Below are 24,285 nucleotides of genomic sequence, written 5' to 3' on the forward strand. Positions count from 1 at the left end.
TGGGTACAGAGTGGCCAGCACGTGGGTGGGACTACCCTTACTTTCAGACTCCTATTCTGGTGGGCGGGCAGTGTATGTTCCTTCAGCAGCAGGGCGCTGGGAGGGCGCACTGGAGAGATGGTGAAGGTGAGTGGGCACATAGTGAGGCCAGCAGGGTACGGGGCCTAGCACTGAGGTGATGTTCTGTGCTCCGTCCCTACAGCCAGCCCTACGTCGTGTGCAGACAGTGCCCCACGTACAGAAGACAGGCAGTGCAGGCTGCTCCCCGCCCAGTACCCAGCAGCGAGCCGGGTCCCCTGCAGGCCCTCGGGGACGCACCTTCAACATCTGCCACCTTCAGCACAGGTGAGGCAACTGCGCCTCCCCACAGGCTTCACTTCCATCACGTGGCTTCCTTGCTATGACACGTGGGTGGCATGGGTGTGGCCAGTCCTCTGCTCCTGCACCTCATGCTGAGCCTCTGTCACCTGACTCAGTGATACCACCACCTCTTGCAGCTTATTGGAGACAGAAAGTGAGAAATCACACCGGGGGGGTGGCCACACCACAATCCCTTTTCCTCCATTCTCCTCTTGGGATCTTGGGCACGCACGCACACATGCCCAGCGTGAGTTTAAGCCACTGGGTCCGGGACTCAAACCACAGTCGACTACATGGGAGTCCAGCAATAGCCATTACGCCATCTGCTGGTCTCCCTTATTGTTTTCATAATTGGCAGTGGGCTAAGAAACTGTGACTCCTCCTTCCTGGATGCTTCTGGGATTGGACAGCCCTGGTCCCAACCCTTGATCTCTCCCCTGGCCTGCTGCTGTGGTCGGGGGTGTCTCTAGTGAGGTCTTTGTATCACCCCTCGTTGGGAGCCTGGCCTCTCCCCAGCACTGGGTGGTAGTGTCCAGAGCTCCACGGGGCTCCACAGTTGTAGCTGGCTGTTTCCAGTGGGCAGGTCCCCCGATGCCATCGAACAGGTCGGAGGAGAGCTGCCATTGACGAGTGAAATCTGTAGCTCTCGGTCCCATACACGCTGACTCTGAGCTGCTGACTGACCTGAGTACATCTCAAGACCACCAGACTACAGCAGCAACTCAACCATTGTTTCTAAAGGAATTACTTTATGTTGGGGCTGGCAGGTAGCGTGGTGGTTGAGGGCGCTGGGTTCCCACATGGCCAACTACAGTTTGAGTCCCGGACCTGGTGGCTTGCTTTCTCGCTTTCCCTTTCTCTCTCTCTCTGTCTCTGTCTCTGGTCAAATTAAAAAATGATAGTAATAATAATATATGGAGGACCAGCAGATGGCATAATGGCTATGTTGCTGAACTCCCATGTAGTTGACTGTGCTTTTGAGTCCTGGACCTGGTGGCTTAAACTCACGCCGGCATGTATGCGTGCGTGCCCAAGATCCCAAGAAGAGAATAGAGAAGAAGGGATTGCAGCGTGGCCATCCCCCATGGGGATGATTTCTTGCTTTCTGTCTCTCTGTGTTTCTGGCGAGTGCACACACCCTATAGCAAAAACCTCTCCAAAATTAAAAAATAAAAACAAAATAACAAATGGAATTAAATTAATAAATAATTCTTATAAAAGAATTACTTTATTTTGTTTATCATCATTAATATTATTATTTTAAAACTTGACTAGAGGGAGACAGAGAGGAAGAAAGTGAGAAAGCAAGCTGCCAGATCCAGGACTCAAACTGCAATGAGCCATGTGAGAGTCCACTGCCCTAATCACTATGTCACCTGCCAGACCCTCATCTGCATTCATTCATTCATTCATTTATTTATTGAGTTTTTTTCTATAGGGCATGTATGCTCACTGGAAATACAGAGAGAGAAAGTGAGAAGTCACCCCCTAGAAAGAATAGCTCTGCTGCAATCCCTCCTCCATCCTTCCTTCAGGACTTTGGGCATGCATGCACATGTGCCTGGCGTGTCTCAAGCTGCTGGGCCAACTCGAACCACAGCTGGCCATGTGGGATTCCAGCATCTTAACTGGCCCCTCAACCACGTTCTTAACCATCCTGCCTAGACACTACCTGCAGCCTCCCCAGGGCTTCTCTAGGCCCTGTGTGTGCTAGGCCATCAGTGTGGCTGCCCAGCCCTGGGCCTGGGTCTGACAGCTCGCTGTGTCTGGGTATTTGACAAGCCTCTTCCTTTGCATAGTAGGGGCCTACCAGCACCTCCCTTGGGATTATTGAAGTGCCACTTGGTGTTGTGCTGAGTGTGGACAGACCCTGAGCCCGAGTAGGTGCTCTCGAATGCTTGCAATATATTGCTATGGCAGTGCTTGCTGGGGCCCTCCCAGGGCCTTTGCTATGTAGACGATGAGTGTTTAGGCAGCCGGCATCTCTGGTGCCTGTCAGTCCACTTTGCCCATCAGGCCTTCGCTCATTGGCATGAAGGTACAGTTGTCCTCTCACCTCTGTGTAGTCAATATATATATTATTTGGTTTACTTCGGGTTTTATTTAGAATTATTTTATTTAGGGACCAGCAGTTAGCGTAATGACTATGTCGCTGGACTCCCACGTAGTTGACCACGGTTCTAGTCCCAGACCTGGTGGCTTAAACTCACGCCGGGCGCCTGTGCGTGCATGCCCAAGATCCCGAGAAAAGAATGGAGGAGAAGGGATTGCGGCATGGCCATCCCCCCTGGAGGGTGATTTCTCGCTTTCCATGTCTCTGTCTGTCTGGCAAACGCATGGACCCTATAGCAAAAGCCTCTCAAAAAAAAAAAAAAATTATTTACTCATTCATTTTAATTTGACCAGAGAGAGACACAGAGAGAAAGAGACGGAGGGAAAGTCAGAAAGCCAGCCACCAGGTCCAGGACTCAAACCGTGGTCGACCATGTGGGAGAGTCTAGTGCCTTAACCATGTCACCTGCTGGTCCCAGGTTTACTTTGTTTTTAAAGAATTATTTAATTTTACTTATTATTTATGATTTTTCAGTTTGACCAGAGAGAGAGAGAAAATGAGAAAGCAAGCCACCAGATCCAGGACCTAAACCATGGTTGGCCATGTGGGAGTCCAGGGCCTTAACCTCCACGCCACCTGCTAGTCCCTGTTTTTATAACACCTTTTTTCCTCAGTATCCATAGGGGATTAGTTCTAAGACCCCTTGCAAATAACAAAATCCAGAATATTCAGGTTCCTTAAGTAGAACGTGCAGTATCTGCGTCTAACCTACTCGCACCCTCCTGCTGCTGCTTTCCTCTCTAGATGCTATGCATGCCTTGGACAGTGGGGGACCACACGAAGAGTTCAGACTGCACTATTCAGGGAGGATGGCAGGAAAACAATCTGTACATGTTCAGTACAGAGGCAACCAGAGTTTTCTCCAAATGTTTTCAGTCCCTGGTTGGTTGAGTCCATAGATGCAGAACCTGCAGGTACAGAGGGCCAACTACAGGCACTTCACGAGCCTGCCCTTCCTCCTGAGGGCACAGGCAGAAAACCCGTGACTGCCCTTTGACGTCTCGCCACAACCCTAAACTGAAAGGCAGCATTTGGTTATTTTTCACCCTGTTGGATCTCCCTCAGTTTAAACGGTGGATGGTGTCTGGCTATTTAGGATAGCTCTGCGTTCTCTTGGTTTTCTCTCAGGGCCTGTCTCTCCTCGTGTGCACTGTACTCTAGCTGCCTCTCCACATACAAGTCTTTAACCCACTGTCTTTCTGCCTGGCGTCCCAACATGCTCCGGCCGGGACATGCCTGTGTGCCTCAGCAGCCCAGGGTTACGTGTGCCCCGTGCAGGGGAGCCACGCCATATGTGCCTGCTGCTTCCAGCCCATGCCCGACCGGAGAGCCGAGCGCGAGCAGGACCCCCACGTGGCCCCTCAGCAGTGTGAGTATACCACCTGGGGTCTCTGGAGGTGCCCTCCCTCAGTGTAGACCACCTCCTGTGTGCCCGTCAAGGCTGTGTCAGGTGGTGTTAACTTCTATGTAGGGTATGAAGTAAGGGATGCCACTCTTGCATTTTCATCTGCATACCCAGTTGTCCCGTGGGACTTCATCGTTGGTCCATGTACTCCCACGGATTAATAATGCTGCACCCTAGGGCCCCCATTTCCATACAGAAGCAGCTCTCTGGGTTGGTCTGTCTGTCCCTCCATCATCCCACCGTCACTTTATAATGCGGCACTTCTGAATCTAACGGACGAAGTACAGCGCCTTTTCCTCTCTGTTTGGTTAAGCCAGAGGGCACGGGTGCTCACCGGAGAGACAGGGAGGGGAGGAAGCACCCTCTGGTCATGCGTACCCCTTCTCTCCCATTTCTCTGTCCTGTCAGGGTTTGGGTGTACACATACATGTACCTGGCATGTTTTTCAAGCCACCAGGGCCAGGATTCCAACCACACAGTTGGTCTTGTGGATTCTAGTTTCCCTAAACCATTGGGCTGCAGAGCTGGCTTGATGTCTTGGTTCGTTGTTTGATTGTTTTAATTTCTTCCGTGCACTCACAGAAGAGAGAGAGAAGGACAGTGAGAAAGTACGCCCATCAGGAGTGGCCGCACCGCCACCCTTTCTCTTGTGTTTTCCCCTCCTTTTATGATTTTGGGCTGTGCGCACATGCCCCTGTGTTTTGCCAGCTGCTGAGTCTGTGGCTTAAACCACACACTTGGCCATGTGGGATCCAGCCATCCTAACCACCACCACAGGTCGGCCCACTTACCTCCTGTTTAGTACTTCCTGGTGTGTTAGAGTCCTTGTTCATGATGGTACCCTGTTACGTGGCGTGGCAGCTCCTGCTTTGGACGAGGTGCTGGTCCCGACCTTGAGGGCACAGCAGCTGGCAGGATGTGTGCACGTGCTCCTGCTGGGCACGCCAAGCTTCCTCATGGGGAGGGTGTGCTCCTGGAATGGCGTAGCACAGGTGTGGTGGGGCCTAGCAGGCCCTGGGTGTGGCCCTGGGCCAGGCGACCTGCAGCTGGCCCAGCACATGAGTGGCCCCACTGCCCACTCGGTTGTCCATGCCCTCCTCGGTGGCAGGTTGTTGCCCAGCACACGGTACCACCTGATGGGAGTGTCAAGGAGAAGCTGCAGAGAACACCGCGCCTGGGGTCTGAGCAAGTGCAGTGCTGGAAAGGGCTTTCCCCATCGTCTCCTTTGACTCTAAGTCACAAAGAATGCTTTTATACGAAGAGACCTTTGTGAAATGACTGGGGTTTCAAAGACTGAAGATTCAACCCTGTGGAATGTTTAGCTAGAGTTGACCTAACATTCTAGCCTATAGCACATTAAACATTAAAAAGTAATGTATATAAAGGTAACAACATGGGAAATACGCTTAGAAAAACACCCTCTGTGAGCTGTAAATAAACAGCCGATTGTAGGTACATTACTTACTTGGGAAGGAAGGTGATGGGACAGATACTTGTTTTTCCTTTGGTGGATCCCGGTTTTCTGGCATGAGCACGTGTACAGGGTGAGAGACAGGGTGGGTTGGTCTGTCCTTTCTGACCACACTTAGCCAGTGTGGTTCAGTCGCTGGAATGTGATCTGTTGCCAAGTCCACGGAGACAGCTCACAGGCATGTTTTCGGAGGTGTGCCTCGCCTGGTGCCGAGCGCCCTTGCGCAGAGACTGACCGTTGTCCTCTGTCCGCAGGTGCAATCTGCCTGCAGCCCTTCTGCCACCTGTACTGGGGCTGCACCCGGACTGGCTGCTCTGGCTGCCTGGCCCCGTTCTGTGGTAATATGAGCTCTTCCGCCGAGGAGCTTTGACCTCGCTTATTCTCTCGGGGAACCTGAGGGCAGTGGATGGTGTTTGTGGCTCAGTTGGTCAGCACGCAATGAAGTGTTTTCCCTCTGAGCTACAGAGGTTTGCCATGTCAAAGTGTGAAGTTCATGTTAGCCCAGCATTGAGCAGTGATGGGTGAAAATTGATTTCCAGTGTAAAAGGGTTTAGTTTTGAATTTTTAAAATTTGCTGCAGTGTATGTGTGCTCACCAGAGAAAGAGACAAGATAGGCAGGAACAGAAAGTGAGAAAGCCCCCTGGGGGTGACCACGCTGCAGCCACTTCTCTATCCCCTTGTAAGGAGTTTGGGCACACGAACACACGTGCATGGCATGTTTCTCAAGCCACTGGTCTGGGACTCTGTTCATGCAGTCAGCCATGTGGGATTCCCCCACCATAACCACCATGTCCCTGGCTGGCCTCACAGGGGTTTTTGCTTATGCACGTGACAACACCACTAAAATGGTCTTGCTTCAGGCTTCCATGGAGACTTTGAAGAGCTTATCACTCTAAGGAGGAGGGGGATGGAAATCACTGTTACTTGCTTTCTGAAGATTTAAAAAATATTTGTTTTAATTAAATTTTTTTATATATAGATTTTTGCTATAGGGTGCAGGCACTTCCTAGAGAGACAAAGAGACAGAAAGCAAGAAATCACCCCCAAGGGGGATGGCCACAACCCAGTCCTTTCTCCTCTTGGGATTTTGGGCACACACACACACACACACACACATGCGCCCAGTGTGAGTTTAAGCTGTTGGGTCCTGGACTTGAATTGTGGTCGACTACGTGGGAGTCCAGCAACATAGCCATTACACCATCTGCTGGTCCCATGTTTGAAGTTGTTCTTGTTTTTGTTTTGTTTTAAATCTCATGCACTTACAGAGATAGATGGGAGAGAGCACCACACCCTAGTGGGGCGTGGTCATTCTGCAGCCCCCTTTCCCTCACTTCTCCATCCTGTTGGGATTTGGGTGTACAGAATATGTACCGATGTGTTTTCAGTCCACCAGGGCCAGGATGTGAACCACGTGGTTGGCCATGTGGCATCTGAGTCCCTTAACCAGGCCCGGAGGCTGGTCCTGAAGTTTCTTTTATCATGGAATTTTTCCCTTTTTTTTTTTAATGATTATTTTATTTAGCTTTATTTATTTATTTTATTTTTATTTGGCCAAAGAGGAACAGAGTGAGAGAGAAGGAGAGAGAAAGTGAGAAAGCAAGTCGCCAGGTCAGCCATGTGGGAGTCCAGTCCCACACAGCACCTATCATGGAGTTCCCCATTCTTCTGAATCTATAATGAAAAGAAATTTAGCTATCTCAACTGTTGGGCAAATAGTACTTTCACAGTGTCTTTGTAAAACAGGTAACATTGCTTCCCTTTATCTGGCAGAACTCAACCTGGGTGAGAAGTGTCTGGATGGGGCATTGAACAACAACAACTATGAATCAGACATCTTGAAGGTATTTTCAGACTTGCCCTCGGGGTTAGGTGAAACCATGAAAAAGCCTCCCACGGTGATCTAAGTTCCTTCCTGACACATTGTGCCTTGTGGCGAGCACAGCTCGTGAGCTTTCTGCACCCATTGGTGTGAGTCTGTTCTCCCATATTCCAGAAGTGGGCATTCCCACCTGGGCTGAGAGCCCATACGAGTCAGTTCCTGCAGCTCAGCGAGAGTGTTCCTTGGAAGCACACTGATGGGACCAGGGCCTTCTCTGGCACCTTCCTTTCCTGGTCGCTTTCCTTCCTCTGTTTGAGGAAGCTTGTTTGGCGTGTTTTTGTGGCTTTGCACAGAAGGAACTAGACAGGACAGGCATCATGTCCTTGGGGTGTCACACAGACTGGGGGCCTGTTTTGGGGCTGTATGCATGCTGGCCAGGGTTAGCATCTCACCTTGCTGTGCATGTCTTTGCAGAATTTTGTGGTAATCTTATTCTCTCTCTCTCTTTTTTTAAGAATTATTTTATGTAACTTTATTTATCTTAACTTGACTAGAGGGACAGAGTGTGTGTGTGTGTGTGTGTGTGTGTGTGAGAGAGAGAGAGAGAGAGAGAGAGAAAGTGAGAAATTAAGCGATCAGGTCCGGGACTCAAACCATGGTCGGCCATGTGAGAGTCTAGACCCTTAACTATCATGCCACCTACCTGCCCCCACTCATTCTCAGAATTCTAAAGCTAGCCTTCCTGGAGGCCCCAGAGAGGCTCTTGGAAAAGCACCCTTGTGCAGCAGCGTGGGGTGTGTTGCCCACACTGCCTGCGGGAACTGGTTGGGTTGCCCTGTGTAAATGCCACTTGTAGGTGGCCTTTTATGAGATGTTCCCTCTCTGTCATTTTAGTGCCTCTTTTTCTAAAGTAGGACTTCTTTTTTTCCATCAGAATTACCTGGCGACTCGGGGTTTGACATGGAGAAACCTGTTGACGGAAAGCCTTGTAGCTCTTCAGCAGGGAGTGTTTCTTCTGTCTGGTGAGCTTGATTAAGTGCCTTCTTCCATTTAGAGTAGGTGTGCGTTTCTGAGGCTGCCTTTGCCTCCTGCAAAGGGTAAAAGCAGGCCACACCTGGCTGATGTTCTGTGTTCTCAGCTTTGACAATCAACCCACCCTAACAGAGAGAAAGGTTCTGATAATTTGGGATTAAAACTTGAACTTGAACCTGCACAAAGTAGCAGCTTCTCTCCCTGTTGGGTGGATGGAGGGCATGGTCTGCAGAGTCTCACCACTCGGGAGCTCCCAGACCCTCAGACTCCTCGTCGTGTCTTCACGTCCTGACTGCCCAGTGAAGGCAGAAGTAGTAACCAGAAAGTTTCTTCTGAGACATAAATTATGATGAAATAATGACCGAAGTGGCTTCCTTAAAATACTGTAAGCTCGGGGCCGACAGGTGGCGTGGAGGTTAAGGGCGCTGCACTACAACATGGCTGACTGTAGAACGAGTCCCACACCTGGTGGCTCGTTTTCCCACTTTCCCTCTCTCACTCTGTCTCTCTCTAGTCAAAATAAAATAATAAAATAAAATAAAATAAAGTTAATTAGGGGAACCAGCAGTTAGCGTAATGGCTATGTCACTGGACTCCCACGTAGTCGACCGCGGTTCTCGTCCCTGACCTGGTAGCTTAAACTCACGCCGGGCGCGTGTGTGTGCGTGCCCAAGATCCCGAGAGGAGAATGGAGGAGAAGGGATTGTGGCATGGCCATCCCCCCTGTGGGGTGATTTCTTGCTTTCTGTCTCTGTCTGTCTCTGTCTGTCTGGCGAGCACACGCCCTATAGCAAAAATCTCTCCAAAAAATAAAAAATAAATAAAAAATAAAAGTTAATTAAATAAAATAGGGGCTGGCAGGTGGCATGCTGGTTAAGGGCTCTGGAATCCCACATCGCCAGTGGCAGTTTGAGTCCTGGACCTGGTGGCTTGCTTTCTCACTTTACCTCTCTCTCATTCTCACTTGCTCTGTCCTTCTTAATATAAATAAATAAAATTAAAAATAAATAAATAAAGTTAAATAAAATAATTCTTAAAAATACCCTTTAAGCTGTTTCCCTCTTGCAGACACATGCTGTGGGCCCCTCAAGTATGCTCTGTGCTGGCGGGCTGCTGTGTGGCTCTTGTCTGATCTGAACCTCTTTGGCTTTCTAACGGCTTCTTTTTCTGAGAATGACCCAGTACCCAAGGAAATGTAAGTGGCAGGGGAGGTTTGAGTGATTGGATCAGAGTCACTGGAAATCCCACTACCTAGGAACACCTGCAGCTGCAGCGTGTCTGTGACCACCCTGCCAGGCCCCTGCCAGCACATCCGCCCGTAGGCGTCCAACTTCCCTGCCGTGGGCTACATGCAACCAGTTACCACTCAGCAACATACCACAGACCCCTTTCTATCAGTAAAGCTCTGTACTGTGATTCGTTATTAATTACATGATATTCTGACATCAGAGTTTAACCAGTATATTTTTTTAAGAATTATTTTATTTAACTTTATTTATTTATTTTTATTTAAAATTTAACCAAAGAGGAACAGAGTGAGAGAGAGAAAGAGAGAGGTAAAGTGAGAAAGCAAGCCACCAGGTCCAGGACTCAAACTGGTTGGCAATGTGGGGAGTCCAGTGCCCTTAACCACCATGCCACTTGTTGACCCCAATATATTTTCAAAAATGATTATTGTATTTAATTTCATTCATCACAATCACCATTACTATTTTAGTTGAACATAGAGAGAGAAAAAGAAAGAAATTGAGAAAGCAAGGCACCAGGTCTGGGGCTTGAATCACAGTCAGCCATGTGGGAGTCCAGCGCCCTAACCACCATACCACCTGCCACCTGAGTTCAGTCATTACATTAATAAAGAATCTTTCAATTATTCCCAGTTTCTCATGATTCTAAACAACTGGCGAGCTGTGCAGTATGATAAATCTGAATGGTTATTACCTTAGGGTGAGTAGCTAGGGCAGCGAGGTGAGTGGTGCACACCGCTGAGACTGCCACGTGCGCGGTGTGAGGGCGCCCTGCTTGTGCTCCAGCTCCACTCTGCCTGGGAATCTCGTGTGTGGTGCATTGGCAGCACACCAGGTTGCAGAGCGGGGACTCATGTGCCAACCATGGTTCAAGCTCTTGGCCCAGTTGGCCTGAAGACATGCCAGGCATGTGTGTATGTGCTCCAGATACCAACAAGCTGGAGACTGGAGAAGGGCTGGTGGCGTGACCCAGCCCACGGAGCAGCACCCCCCCAACCTTCTGTCATGTACACGCTCTGTCATGGATAGAGAGTGAGATGACCCAGCCCACTGAGCAGCACCCCCCAACCTTCTGTCATGTACACGCTCTGTCATGGATAGAGAGTGAGATCACAGAAATGCGAGAGAGCCAACAGTGATATATCATTTGTTTTCAGTTTTTGCCTGTGTTTGATTTTTTTTTTAGTAAAATTGATGGTGCTTTTGCATTTATGGGTGATTGACTTGTCTGTAATTTGGCCCATACTTCCATCAGGCCTCTCAGGTTTTTTCCCAGTATGGACTTGTGTGATATCTTTGTAACTGTGGTATAATTATGTCATTCATATTGCAGCTGTGTTTATACCGTGTCACTAGTATTTTACCTTTGTTGTATGTGTTTTCCTTTTTCTTTCTTTAAAATTTTTGCTCTAGAGTTCATGTGCTTGCCAGAGAAAGACAGAGAGAGGAAAAGTGAGAAATCTCCCCCTAAAGGGGTGGCCACACTGCAGTTCCTTCTCCATTCTCCTCTCAGGACTTTAGACACATGCCTGGAATGATTTTAAAACCACTGGGGTATGGGACTTGAATCGTGGTCAGCCATGTGGGAATCTAGCATCTTAACCCCCGTGCCTCCTGCTGCTTTCTCTCAATTCCATCTTATGATGTTTACATTGTAGGTAATCAGATTTACAAGTTCTTTTCTATGTGCCTCTTGGTTCTCATAACGTACTTAGAAATAGCGTGGGTTAACCAGCGGCATGGTGGTTAGGGCAGCTTGATCACACATGGCTGTGTGGTCTGAGCTTTAGACCTAGTGACATGTGCACGCCTTTGTGTGTGTGTGACCAAAATTCTGAGAGGAAAAATGGAGGAGAAGGAGTTGTAAGGCCATTTTCTTTGGGGTGGAGGGAGTCTTTCTCTTCTCACTCCCCAGCAAGTGCATGCAGAATTTTTAAAACAAGAAAAAGGGAGGGCTGTCCAGGAGAGGGCTGTCCCCTTGGCTTAGTGGTTAAGGGAGCCAGATCCCACACAGCTAACCCTGGTTGGCTTGATAAACATGTTAGGTGCAAGTCCATGCATGCTCAGGGTCCTGACAGGAAGGAGAGATGGAAGAGAAGGAATTGTGTCATGACTAAGTCCCGTTGAGGTGTGTTTCTTGTCTCTCTGCCTCTTTCTGGCTAGCACACATGCCCTGTGGCAAAATGGGGGGGGGAAAATAACTCAGGAGAAGGTACTCATTCCAGCTCTGATGGCGGCAAGGTTAGCTATTCAGTGCAGTGTGGAGCCAGGTGGTCCACTGCAGACTCATCTCCTGAGCTGACTTGAGATAACATGCACCTAGCACCCGGAGCTGGAGGGTTAGGAGGGAACTGCTGCTTGACGAGGCCCTGTCAGGGGTGCCTCCCTCCCTTCATCCTTCCCTCTCTGTCTCTTTCTTTCTTTCTTTCTTTTTTTTTTTGTTCAGTTTTTTTGCTCTAGGGCTTGTGTGCTCTCTGGAAAGACAGCGAGAGACAGAATATGAGAAATGATGCCCCTGGGGGGATGGCCATGCCACAGTCCCTTCTCCATTCTCCCATGTACCCAGCATGAGATTTAAGCCATTGGGTCCGGGACTTGAACTGTGGTCAACAACATGGGAGTCCATTGACATAACCATTATGCCATCTGCTGGTCCCCTCTCTTTCTCTTTCACATTTGTGCATACATACCGTCATGAATAAAGTAAAATAGAAAGTAATAATTCCACTTTCCTCTTAATTCTTTGTGTGTGGTTTTTTTGTTTTATTTATTTATTTATTTATTTTGGAGAGGTTTTTGCTATAGGGTGCATGCACTTTCCAGAAAGACAGAGAGACAGAAAATGAGAAATCACCCTGCAAGAGGGATGGTCACGCCGCAGTCCCTTGTCCCTCATTCTCCTCTCAGGATCTTGGGCACACACACACATGTACCCAGCGTGAGTTTAAGCTGCTCTGGGACTTGAACCGAGGTTGACTATGTGGGAGTCCAGCAATGTAACCATTACGTCATCTGCTGGTCACTCTCGTGTTTTTAATAATTAAAATTTTTATCTCTGGGGACTGACCCCTTGTCCTAGTGGTTAAAGGTACCATATCCCACATGACCGAATGTGCGTTTTAAATCCTAGCCCTGGTGGCTTGAAAAACATGCTGGGTTTATGTGCATGTGTGCCTAGAATCCCAAAAAGGATGGAGAAATGAAAAAGAGGGGACTAGGCCCCATGGGGGATGCCATCTTGTGTGTGTGTGCGCGCGCGCATGCGTGCACAAATCTGGGAAGTGCCTCTGCCCTCTGGAAAAGTTTTTAAAAAATAAAAAGACAAGGGACCAGCAGGTGGTGTGGTGGTTAGGGTGCTGGACATTCCCACATGGCCAACCATGGTTTGAGTCCTGGACCTAGAGGCTTGCTTTCTCTCTCTTTCTTCTCTCTCCTCTCTCTCATCTCTCTCTGGTCAAGTTAAAATAAATGAATGAATAAATAAAATAATTAATTTTTAAAATTATTAAAACAAAAAAAAAGACAAGACAAAGGAGGTGGCATCTAGGTGGGTTTTGCTCTTTTTCTAAATGTTGCACCCGTTGTCTGCTTGCCGTGGAGCGGAGTGGTGGTTCTCACTAGTCTGAAGAGTGGTGTCTGGGCTGTTCTGAATGCAGCGGTGCTGACGGCTGTGCCCCCCCAGATTACAGGATCTCTGGAAACACCGTGCTATGTTACTGCTGCGGCCTGCGCAGCTTCCGGGAGCTGGCCTATCAGTACCGGCAGAGCATCCCTGCTTCTGAATTGCCAGGTGAGGAGCCCCGCCCCACCAGCCCAGATCCTGTTTGGGTTGGCTCCGTACTCCCTCCTGACCATTCCCGGGGACTCAGCCCTGTACTCTTAGTAGAAATGAGCACCAGCCAGGGAGGCGAGGCAGGCAGACTGGATGAGGCCACGCACACCTCAGGGAGTGAGTGAGCCCATCTGCTACTCGTAAGGACAGTGGGACTTCTCAGACAACCAGAGAAATTTCACTTCCCAAGTTGGATTTTCAGTGAAACGTGTCTCCCTTTCCTGAAATCATGGGACAGCTCAAGGAAATCAGTTATACAAAGTGAAGGCACTCTGCATGTCAGCTGCAGTCGCCTGTCAATCTCACTTGGCTCTGTAACTTTTCTTCTTCTCCCAGTGGCTGTCACATCCCGCCCGGACTGTTACTGGGGCCGTAACTGCCGCACTCAGGTGAAGGCTCACCATGCAATGTAAGTGAGGCTCGGGAAGGTGACAGAGACAGCTCTCCCCTGAGGCGCACGCCGGTTTAGTCACTGCCTTCTGTGCAGAGCACATCGTCATGCTTTTCCTGTGTCCCCTCCTGTGAGGTGCGGGTGTGCAGACACACACCTCCGACCCCCACCTCCATGTCTTCGTGGCTGGGTCACTTATCCACGGCTGGCAGCTTTCGGAGCTCCGGTGGGTTCTGAACCTGTGCCTCTGGTCACTGCAACCTCCATTCCAAGCCACAGGCCCTGCCCACAGCACGTCTCGGCCGTGAGTACGTGTCTGTGATACTATGACTTCATCACACTCACCACACTGTCTGTGACGTGGTCCTCTAAAGATATTAGCAGTGACATCCGTTCTTCCTGGGAGGTCATAGGGCAGGAGTAATTGCCTCCATTTTTTGAAAGGATTATTTATTGTGACCAGCAGTGTAATGGCTATGTCGTTGGACTCCTCTACCACGGTTCGCGTCCCACTCACGCCAGGCGTGTGTGCATGTATGCCCCACATCCTGAGAGGAGAATGGAGGAGAAGGGATTTTGGTGTGGCCATCCCCTCTGGGGGGTGATTTCTTGCTTTCTGTCTCTCTGTCTCTGTCTGGCGAGCACACGCGCCCTATAGCAAAAACCTCTAAAAAGAAAAAAAGAATTATTTATTACTGTTATGATTAATTTTAATTTGCTGTAAGGTATGTGTACTCACTAAAGAGAAACAGAGAAAGTGAGAAAGCAAGCCACCAGGTCCAGGACTCCAACCCTAGTTGGCCGTGTGGGAGTCCAGTACCTTTAATTGCTGTGCTACCTGCTCACCCCTCTGGCTCCATTTTTAATTTATTTTTCTAAAGAATTATTTAGGGGCCAGCAGGTGGCATTGTGGTTAAGAGCACTGGACTCCCAGATGACTGACCATAATCCGAGTCCTGGACCTGGCGGCTTACTTTCTCACTTTCCCTCTCTCTCTCTCTCACTCTGTCCCTTTCTGGTCAAATTTAAATAAATAAGAAAGTTAAATAATTCTTTAAAAAAAGAATTACTTAATTTTGTTTATTCTTTTTTAATTTGACCCGAGAGAGAGAGCACAAGCAAGCTGCTAGGTCCAGGACTCGAACCATGGTCAGCCATGTGGGAGTCTGGCGTATCAACTACCATGCCACCTGTCAGTTCTCAGTCTGCCTCTATTTTTAAACAAGCGAAGTGATCACTGGGCCAGTGAGTAATCTCCAGTCATCTGTGGTTCAGACCTAAGTAACTAAGACTTTGCCCTGAAATTGAGAAGTACTGAGGACTCAGGTCAGGGTGACTCCCTCCAAGGAGGGGTTCTTATGGGAATAACCCTTGCTTTGTAACTGAGCATAAAATGGCATGTGGGAGAGACCCTCAGTCTAAGAAAGTGAGTGGTTAACATTTTGGAATAGTGATACAGACGAGGGTAGCAAAGGCTTGCTCTGTCTTCCCCTGTGGTGTCCCTGCTCTTGCCCATGGTAGTGGGGATGGACAGTGACTGTCCATCACCTGGCATCAGTGTGTCGGTCTCAGCCCTGCCAGGTGATCCACTGGATGACAGGGACACTCAGAGGGGACACAACTTCTATTCTCTAAGGAAATCACAAGATGATTTTACTTCTGTTTTAAAATTTTAAATGAAAGGACCTGCTAGCCTTGTAGTTAAGGGTGCTGGACTCGCGCATGGCTGACTGCAGTTCGAGTCCCAGACTTGGTGGCTTGCTTTCTCACTTTCCCTCTCTCACTCTGTCGGTCTCTGCTCAAATTAAAATACAAATAAATTAAATAAATAAAGTTAAATAAATCATTCTATCATTCTTTTTTTTTTTTTTTTTTTTGGAGAAGTTTTTGCTATAGGGCATGTGCGCTCGCCAGAAAGTCAGAGAGAGACGGAAAGACAAAAAGTGATAAATTACCCCCCAGGGGGACAGCCATGCCGCAATCCCTTCTCCTCCATTCTCTCAGGATCTTGGGCACGCATGCACACATACCCGGCGTGAGTTTAAGCCACTGGGTCCAGGACTTGAACCACGGTTGACTATATGGGAGTCCAGTGACATAGCCATGACGCCAACGACTGGTTCCTAAATAAATAAATCTTTTTTTTTTTTAACTAAATTTTATTCATTCATTTATTTTTAATTTGACACAGAGAGAGAGAGAGAGAGAGAGAGAAAGGGGGAAAGCGAGAAATCAAGCTACCAGGTCTGGGACTCAAACTGTGGTCAGCCATGTGGGAGTGTCCAGCACCTTAACCACCACACCACCTGCTGGTCCCCCATAAATAATTCTTAAAAAACATACTACCATTGGCATAGTCCCTTCTCCTTCATTCTCCTCTCGGTATGTTGGGCACACATGCCCGGTGTGAGTTTTAAGCCACTGGGTCCGGGACTTGAACCGTGACCAACTACATGGAAGTCCAGTGACATAACCACTATGCTATCTGCTAGTCCCATGAAGAACATTGTAAGAGGTGCAGTCACAGTCTCTGAAAAATGGGTCAAACTCAAATTCATAGCGTATTAGATAGGTTTGTAAATAAACTTATAACCTGAATGCTTGATGCCTCTTTTCTGAAATAAGGATGTGATCAGTTGAACTTGTCCTTCCTTTATTTTTTGGATAATATTACCAACTTAGTTTCTTCGTAAAGGGGAAAAAATATTCTCTCTCTCTCTCTCTCTCTCTCTCCTGTCAAGCCAGCCAATGGTGTGGTCTTTTAGGTGCTCGATCCCATAGAGCTGACAGCACAGTTCAAGTCCTGATCCTGGCAACGTGAAAAACACATGGGTGGAGTGGTGGTTAAGGCACTGGACTTGGCAGCTTGCGTTCTCATTCTCTCTCTCTCTCTCTCTCTCTCTGCTAAGAGCACATATCTTATAGCAAATTAAAAATAATAGTAATAAAAAGAAAAACGGAAAAAACACTGGGTGTGTGTTAAGTGTTTGCTGAGTCCTGAGAGGAGAAGAGATTGTCGCATGGCTGTCCTCCCTGGTGGTACTCTTTCTCTCTGTGTCTCTCTTCAGTGGGTGCAGTCACCCTATAGCAAATTTTAAAAATGTGCACATGCACACACAGAATTTAGGCATGCACACGCACAGTTTATCTCTCATGTAGTTTTTCCAGTTTGTGGTTTCAGAATGTATTTGAATACTTCCCTGATGCCCTCTTGTGTAATTTTACTGTTTTCTTTCTGCAGGAAGTTTAATCACATCTGTGAACAGACACGGTTCAAGCACTGAGCGGCAGGCAGGGGCCCTGGAGAGCTGCGGAGCATGGGCTTCAGAAACAGCGAGCACAGACGTTTTAGGGGCATTTTTATCTTTGCCCCCAGGGACACTGGGGGTTTCTGGTCCAGTAGTCTGGTGTGATTTTTCCTTCTGCGGTGCTTTACCTGCCCAGAGAGGCCCAGGAAGTGGGCCTGGAGGCCCTGGGGGCATAGCCCATGCTCTAGGCCCGCGCTCCCCTCCCAGGTGTGGATGCAGGTTTGCTCTTCCTGTCCCTTTTCCATAAAGACCATTAAAACAGAAATCTCTTCAGAAAGGATTTCATGGGAGAAAAGGGAGAATTTATCAAGAGCATTCTGTTTAAGGAAAATGGAGCATATGTTTAAAGCCTACAGGATGTACAGAATATTCTGCTGTGGGGAAGACCACCACATTTTTATATTTTTTATTTTATAGGTTTGGTGCTTATATTCTAATAAGACTTAAATATCACAAACCGTAGCACAAATAATATAATTTATAATTTACAAAATGACTAAAATGGGGGTAGTATGGTATTTGGAAGAATAGGCATATGTTTCTGTTTATTGAAAACATTCATGGGGCTGGCTCTGCCGCCTGGTGGCTAAGGCAGCTGGATCCCGCATGGCCGACTGTGTGACTTGGGTCCTGGACTCAGGGCCTTGAGAAACATGCTGGGTGTGTATGTGTGTGTGCTTGCCCAAAGTCTGAGATGGGAGGCAGGAGGAGAGATTGCAGCACAAGCGTGCCCTGTGTTGGGTGCTCTGTGTGTGTGTGTACATGCCCAAAGTCTGAGATGGGAGGGAGGAGGAGAGATTGCAGCACGAGCGTTCCCTGTGGTGGGTGCTTTGTGTGTGTGTACGTGTGTGTACATGTACATGCCCAAAGTCTGAGATGGGAGGGAGGAGGAGAGATTGCAGCACGAGCGTGCCCTGTGGTGGGTGCTTTGTGTGTGTGTGTGTGTACATGTGTGTACATGTACATGCCCAAAGTCTGAGATGGGAGGGAAGAGGAGAGATTGCAGCACGAGCGTGCCCTGTGGTGGGTGCTTTGTGTGTGTGTTCGTGTGTGTACATGTACATGCCCAAAGTCTGAGATGGGAGGGAAGAGGAGAGATTGCAGCACGAGCGTGCCCTGTGGTGGGTGCTTTGTGTGTGTGTTCGTGTGTGTACATGTACATGCCCAAAGTCTGAGATGGGAGGGAAGAGGAGAGATTGCAGCACGAGCGTGCCCTGTGGTGGGTGCTTTGTGTGTGTGTTCGTGTGTGTACATGTACATGCCCAAAGTCTGAGATGGGAGGGAAGAGGAGAGATTGCAGCACGAGCGTGCCCTGTGGTGGGTGCTTTGTCCTCTCCATCCTCTCACCTCTTTCTCTCTGTGAGTGCACATGCCCTCTAGCAAGAAGAAGTATCAGTCTAAAACTGCTCATCCTCCGTGTGGACACAAGGTTGGCAGAGTCACCACTGTCCTAGCACAGGGCTGGCTCCAGGTGGTGGCTGCAGAGGGAGGACGAGGCCCAGCACAGCCACCCCCTCTGCTGCCCAGGCCCTCCCTGCTGAGGCGCCGTAGGGGTGCAGGACCTCTGCTTCTGCATTAGGTTCTTCTTCACCTCATCTGGGGTAAAACCTCAGGTTTGGCTTTGGTTAAAAAACAAGATTCGTGTGTGTGTGTGTTTGTGTGTGTGTGTGTGTGTTGAAATCACCTGTTCTGTTTGTTTGCAAACTGGTAACTTGCTTCTTCTCAGGAATATTATTTTCAACTGTTTTCTTGCTCTTGATGTAGTCTGAGAAGCAGCACTCTGTATTTGTGGAAGAATTCTTTTTTCTCATCTTAATAAAACGGGCATTTGTTTCTCTCCTGTCCTGGAGGCTCATGGCTCCCATGACTCCCATGATTCCCATCCAGGGGAGACAGGGCCTGTCTACTGGAAGGAAGTGATCTGTTGTCTGCAGGCGGTCTGGTGCCTCCATCAGGGTTAGCTATGTGGTACACATGACTCAGCACCGGTCTGCACACCCGGGGTCGAAGCTGCGTAGAAGCTGGGCTGGGGGTATGTGGAGTGTCGGGGAGGTGGCTGTCAGGCCTGGAGTGTATTCCCCAAACCAGCTAGCCCAGCTGCCTCAGGGAGCGTTCACTCCCTCTCCCTCCCTTTCTCCCCAAAGTAAAGGTAACACCCACCCGCCAGAAGATAGAGCTGCTTTTCTGTGCCTTGTTTCAAGGTCCTTCCTAAGCCATCTATCTAACATAGCAGTGTGTCTGCCCACCGGTCTCTACCGTGTGTTTGTCAGCAGACGACACAGGAAGTTGTTTGTTCAGTACCAGAAGGTAAGTTCTGAGAGCAACGTGTAGTGTAATACTCGGCATACAGCAGGCCACTATCAATACTGAATGTAGGGGCCAGCCGATGGCATAATGGTTACATCACTGGACTCCCATAAAGCCGACCACTGTACAAGTCCCAGACCTGGAGGCTTAAAACTTATGCTGGGTGTGTGTGCGTGTATCCACAAAATTCCAAAAGGAGAAGAGATTGTGGTATGGCCATCCTCCCTGGGGGGTGATTTTTCACTATCTCTCTGTGTCTCTGGTGAGAGTGCATGTGTCCTATAGCAAAATTCTCTCTTAATAGAAAATATATTGAATATAATAATGACAACTCAGTAGAGGCAGCCCCTCCCACTCTGACACATTGCCAGTTCGTTTTCCACACGTCAGTGATCACTCTGAAGGTCTGGTCCTCCACACACACAAAGGTGAAGCAGAGCAGGGCCCTGTCAGTCATGGGCCTCCCCAGCCCCCCAAGTGCAGAGCAGTGCTGAGCTCATTGAAGACTCACATGAGTCCATTGACTGATGAACAGACACGCAGGATGGGTTCTACTGAGGCAGTGAGAGTACACAGTAAAGAGAATGAAGCACTCAAACATCTTACAGTGTGGATGCTGAGTGAGAGAGGAGGCAGTTGTGAAAGGCCTTAGGTTGTGGGATCCACGCAGATGAGATGTCCAGAATAGAGACAGGTAGTGAATGACAGTGACAGGGGCTTGCCCACGGGCTGGGGTAGCTGCATGCAGGCAAGCAGGACCCTGAGGTGGTGGGAGTGTTCTATACTTGGGGTATAACGGGCCCACAGTTCTGCAAACTTATCAAAATAGTCATTGAACGGTACACACAACAAGCAAATTCTGCAGTGCTGTAGTATCTCAAGCTGTTGAACGTTTTACTCATCTCGGGTCGGCATGTGGGGTAGTGGTTAAGGTGCTGGGCTCACACATGGCCAACTGCAGTTTGAGTCCCAGACCTGGCAGCTTGAAACTCAAACCGGGGGGACCAGCAGGTAGCGTGATGGCTATGTCGCCGGGCTCCCATGTAGTTGACCGCGGTCCGAGCCCCAGACCCGGTGGCTTAAACTCATGCCGTGTGCATGTGCGCCCAAGATCCTGGAAGGAGAATCAAGGAGAAGGGATTGAGGCATGACTGTCCCCCTGGGGGGTGATTTTTTGCTCTCTGTCTCTGTCTTTCTGGTGAGTGCACGCACCCTATAGCAAAAAACCTCTCCCCCAAAAAAGGAAAAAGAAACTCAAACTGGGCACATGTGCTTATGTGCCCTAAATCCTTAGAATGGAGAAGGGACTGTGACATGGCCATCCCGCCTAGGGGGGTGCTTTCTTACTTTCTCCCTCTGTCTCTGTCTCCCTCTGTCAAGCACATGTGCCCAATAGCAAATTTAAATATACATATTTTAAAAAATTTTTAAATTTGCTATAGGGCAGGGCCAGCAGGTGGCATAGTGGTTAAAGTACTGAACTCCAATCTGGTTGACTAGTTCGAGTCCTGGTCTCAGCAGCTTGAAACACATGCTGGGTGAGTGTATGCCTGCCCAAAAGACCAGAGGAGAAGGGATTGTGGCATGACCATCTCCCCGGGAGCGATTTCTCACTTTCTGCCTCTCTGGTGAGTGCACATGCCCTATAGCATCTCAAAAAATTTGCTATTGGGCACATGTGCTCACCAGAGAGCAACAGAAAGAAAGGGCAAGAAAACAAACCAGTGAGTCTGGGACTTGAACTGGGGTCAGCCATGTGGGAGTATAGCACCTTAATCATGCTGGCCCCAGTATATGTGTATTTAAATACCAATGAATGAGCCTGATTTGTATGTATGCGTGTCACACTTCACTTGCTAGTTTAAAAGTCCCCAGTTTGCTCTGCTGGTTACTGCAGTATGGAAACCAGGAATTGGAGTGTGTGTGTGCTGTCATTTTCTCACATATGGAGATTCCTTGGACACCATCACAATCAGATACCAAACAGTCCCCTAAGGCCAGCAGGTGGCATGGTAGGCATATCCTTTCCAGGAAAATGTCCTCTCTTGGGGCTAGCAGGTGACATGGTGGTTAAGGGCACTGGATACAACATGGCCAGGCACAGTTCGAGTCGCAGACCTGGTGGCTTGCTTGCTTGCTTTCTCTCTGTCCCTCTCTGGTCACGTTAAACTAGATAATTCTTTTTTTAAAGTATTAGGCTTTTGCCACGGGGCATGTACACTTCTAGGAGAGAGAGACCCAGAAAGGGGAAAGTGAGAAATCACCCTCCAGAGGGATGGACACACCACAATCTTTTTCCCTCTATTCTCCTCATGGCATTTTGGGCATATACGTGCATGCACCTGGCATGATTTTCAAGCCACTGGTTCTGGAACTTGAACCATTTGGGAGGCCAGCACCTTAACCACTATGCCCCCTGCTGGACCCTTCGTGAAATGTCTTGCTTGTCTTCTAATTGTTTTTGTTTTTTTGTTTGTTTTTGTACAATTTGCCATAGGGTATGTATGCTTACTAGAGACAGAAAGAGACATAGAGGGGGAAAATAAATCATTCCCAGAGGGGATGGCCATGCCACAATCCCTTTTCCATTCTCCTCTTGGGATTTTGGGCATGCACACACATGTGCCTGGTGTGATTAAAACCGTGGTCGGTAATGTGGGAGTACAGTGTCTTAACCACTACACCATCTGCTGGTCCCCTAAGTGTATTTTAGAGAGAGACTTTTGCTATAGGGTGCATGCACTCACTGGAAAGACAGAAAGTGAGAAATCCCCCCACAGGGCATATGACCATGACACAATCCCTTCTCCATTCTCCTTTTAGGATTTTGGGCACACATGCACACATGCATGGTGAGAGTTTTAAGCCACTGGATCCGGAACTGGAACTGTGGTCAATTACATGCGAGTCCCCTAACGTAACCCTTGTGCCATCTGCTGGTCCCAAGTGTGTTTTTTAACTGTTGAAGTTTGAGTTTTTTTTGTTTTAATTTGCTAGTAGGGGGCATACACTTGCAAGAGAGAGGAGAGAGTACCCTCTGGTGGGGTGTGGTCACACCAGGATCCTTCTCCATTCTGTTGGGATTCTGGGTACACGGGTAAGAACCTGCCTTGTTTCCTAGGTTGTTGGGACCAGGATTTGAACCACACAGTCAACCATGTGGGATCCGACTCCCTTAACCACTTGGCTGTGGGGCTGCCCCACCCTCGTTTTTATGAGTCGGAGGGAAAACGTATTTTTGAGTCTTCCCATGTCATGGGCCTCTATCCCCATCTCCCAATTAGCTAGGACCACAGACGCACACCATGCCAGCCTCTCCAGGTTGTTCTGGAACTAAACCATGTGGCCCCACCCTGACATAGTGGCACCTACTGCTTATGCCAACAGAACTGAGCTGTCTGTTTTTATCCTCTTTATGTGATCTTAGAAAAAAATTTAATTTGGTGAAGTTCGATTCACCAATTTTTCCTCTAGTGAATTGTGCTCCCTGCCCCACATCGTATTTAAGAATTTTTTGCTGGCACCAGCAGATGGTGTAATGGTTAGGTCCAGCAGCTGTGGTTTGTGTCCCAGACCCAGAAATTGGAAACTCACGCTGGGCAGGTGTGCATGCGTGCCCAAAACTGCAAGAGGAGAATGGAGAAAGACTGCCATGTGACCATTCCCCCTGGGGCGGGAGGGAATTCTCACTTTCCGTGTCTCTCCAGCAAGTGCAGGTGCCCTATAGCAAACGTCTCTGTATTAACAACAATTTAAAAAAGGTAAATTGCAGACTTTTGCAGACAAGATTCTTGTAAAATTGCTAATGGGAAGGCATGGGCCTCATAATATAGCTGGAACATCATGAAGAATGAAGTGGTTAGAATGGCCCTGCCCAATACCAGGACTCCGTTAACACTGTAGTCAAGATGCGATATGGGTGGAGGGTCACACACACAGGTCAACAAAACAGACTCAAAACCAGAAACAGACCCAGGCAAGTACCTCTGAGTACTTTTTGACAAATGTTTAAAAGCAATTCAAGAAACAGTGCTGGAACAACTAATATCCGTAGGCAAGAGCCAAAACAATTGCAGCGCTGGCCTACATTCACTTTTTTCTTTAAGAGATTTTTGCTATAGGGTGCGTGTGCTTGAGGGAGAGAGACCGCGAGAAGTCACTCCCCGCAGTGGGGGCGGCCGCATCCATTCACCTCCGTTCTCCTCTGGGATTTTGGGAACACATGCGCACGTCCACAGCCTGAGTTTCAAGCCCCCGGGTCCAGGACTCGAACTGGCATCAAGTTCATGGGAGTCCAGCGACGTAACCATCGCGCCATCTGCTGGTCCCTAAACTCACTTTTTCAGACGTTTGAAACGGGGTTGGAACACAAGAGCGCGGGGCCAGGGGAAAGGTCTGGGAGTGCCGGGCGGCAGCGCCTGCACCCGCGGCGTCCGTGAGCCACGCCCACCGCGCAGGGCGGGCCGGCGAGCGTGGCCACGCCCACAGACGGACACATTGGGCGGGGCAGGGGTGGGGACAGGCCTAGCCGGTCCACGCCACTTCCGCCGGAAGCTCAGTTATCTAGTGTCGTGTCCGAGTTGGTCCTTCTAGTACGGAAGTTGTGTTTCTACAAAGGTAAGGGCTGGGTCTACAAAGCGAAGCATCGCCACTCTTCAGTTCCCTTTTAGAAGTCCGCCTCGCGCAGGCACTGTGAGCCCGACGCCGACTGCGGCTCCTGGCGGGCAGAGGACATTCTTCGTCCGGAACGAAGGCGCCGCGCACTGGCCGTTTCCTGGGGGCCGTGATCGCAGCTCACTGCGCCCCGCCCCTCGCACGGCCACGTCTCCGCGGAATAGCGGGGCTCGGCCGCGGCGGAGGCGCCAGGTGGGGCTCGCAGCGTCTCAGCGCCGGGGCCTGGCGGCCGGGGAGAGGAGGGCCGGGGTGCCGCGCTGGCGGGCTCGAGCGCCTTTTCTGCCACGGCGTTTCCGCCTGGGCGGGGGGGCTCGGGGCCGGC

At 49.2% G+C, this 24,285-nt stretch overlaps 2 protein-coding genes across 24 annotated transcripts in view; both read left to right on the forward strand.

Moving 5' to 3' along the window:
• The window catches only part of CHFR (checkpoint with forkhead and ring finger domains), a 38,673-nt gene extending 21,195 nt beyond the window's left edge, over positions 1-17,478 (forward strand). For 9 of the 21 annotated variants that reach the window (XM_027771389.1, XM_027771391.1, XM_027771392.1 and 6 more), the window contains 6 exons: positions 203-345; positions 3,723-3,842; positions 5,604-5,687; positions 7,124-7,194; positions 8,107-8,194; positions 16,916-17,478. In XM_027771389.1, coding sequence (XP_027627190.1) covers positions 203-345; positions 3,723-3,842; positions 5,604-5,687; positions 7,124-7,194; positions 8,107-8,194; positions 16,916-17,229 — 820 coding nt within the window. In that variant the 3' untranslated portion in view covers positions 17,230-17,478. Of the gene's footprint in view, positions 1-202; positions 346-3,722; positions 3,843-5,603; positions 5,688-7,123; positions 7,195-8,106; positions 8,195-13,107; positions 13,242-13,619; positions 13,693-16,415; positions 16,519-16,915 lie in introns of those variants that run through there. The other 12 variants (XM_027771393.1, XM_006147321.3, XM_006147330.3 and 9 more) reach the window with 6 other exon arrangements.
• A 6,343-nt stretch (positions 17,479-23,821) lies between these two features.
• Positions 23,822-24,285, forward strand: part of GOLGA3 (golgin A3) — a 56,400-nt gene continuing 55,936 nt past the window's right edge. For 2 of the 3 annotated variants that reach the window (XM_006147332.3, XM_006147334.3), the window contains exon 1: positions 23,822-23,906. The gene's annotated coding sequence lies outside the window, so the exon portion shown is untranslated. The other variant, XM_006147333.3, reaches the window with a different exon arrangement.

Source organism: Tupaia chinensis, unplaced genomic scaffold, assembly GCF_000334495.1.
Source record: "Tupaia chinensis unplaced genomic scaffold, TupChi_1.0 Scaffold000211_1, whole genome shotgun sequence".
Taxonomy (NCBI): Eukaryota; Metazoa; Chordata; class Mammalia; order Scandentia; family Tupaiidae; genus Tupaia; species Tupaia belangeri.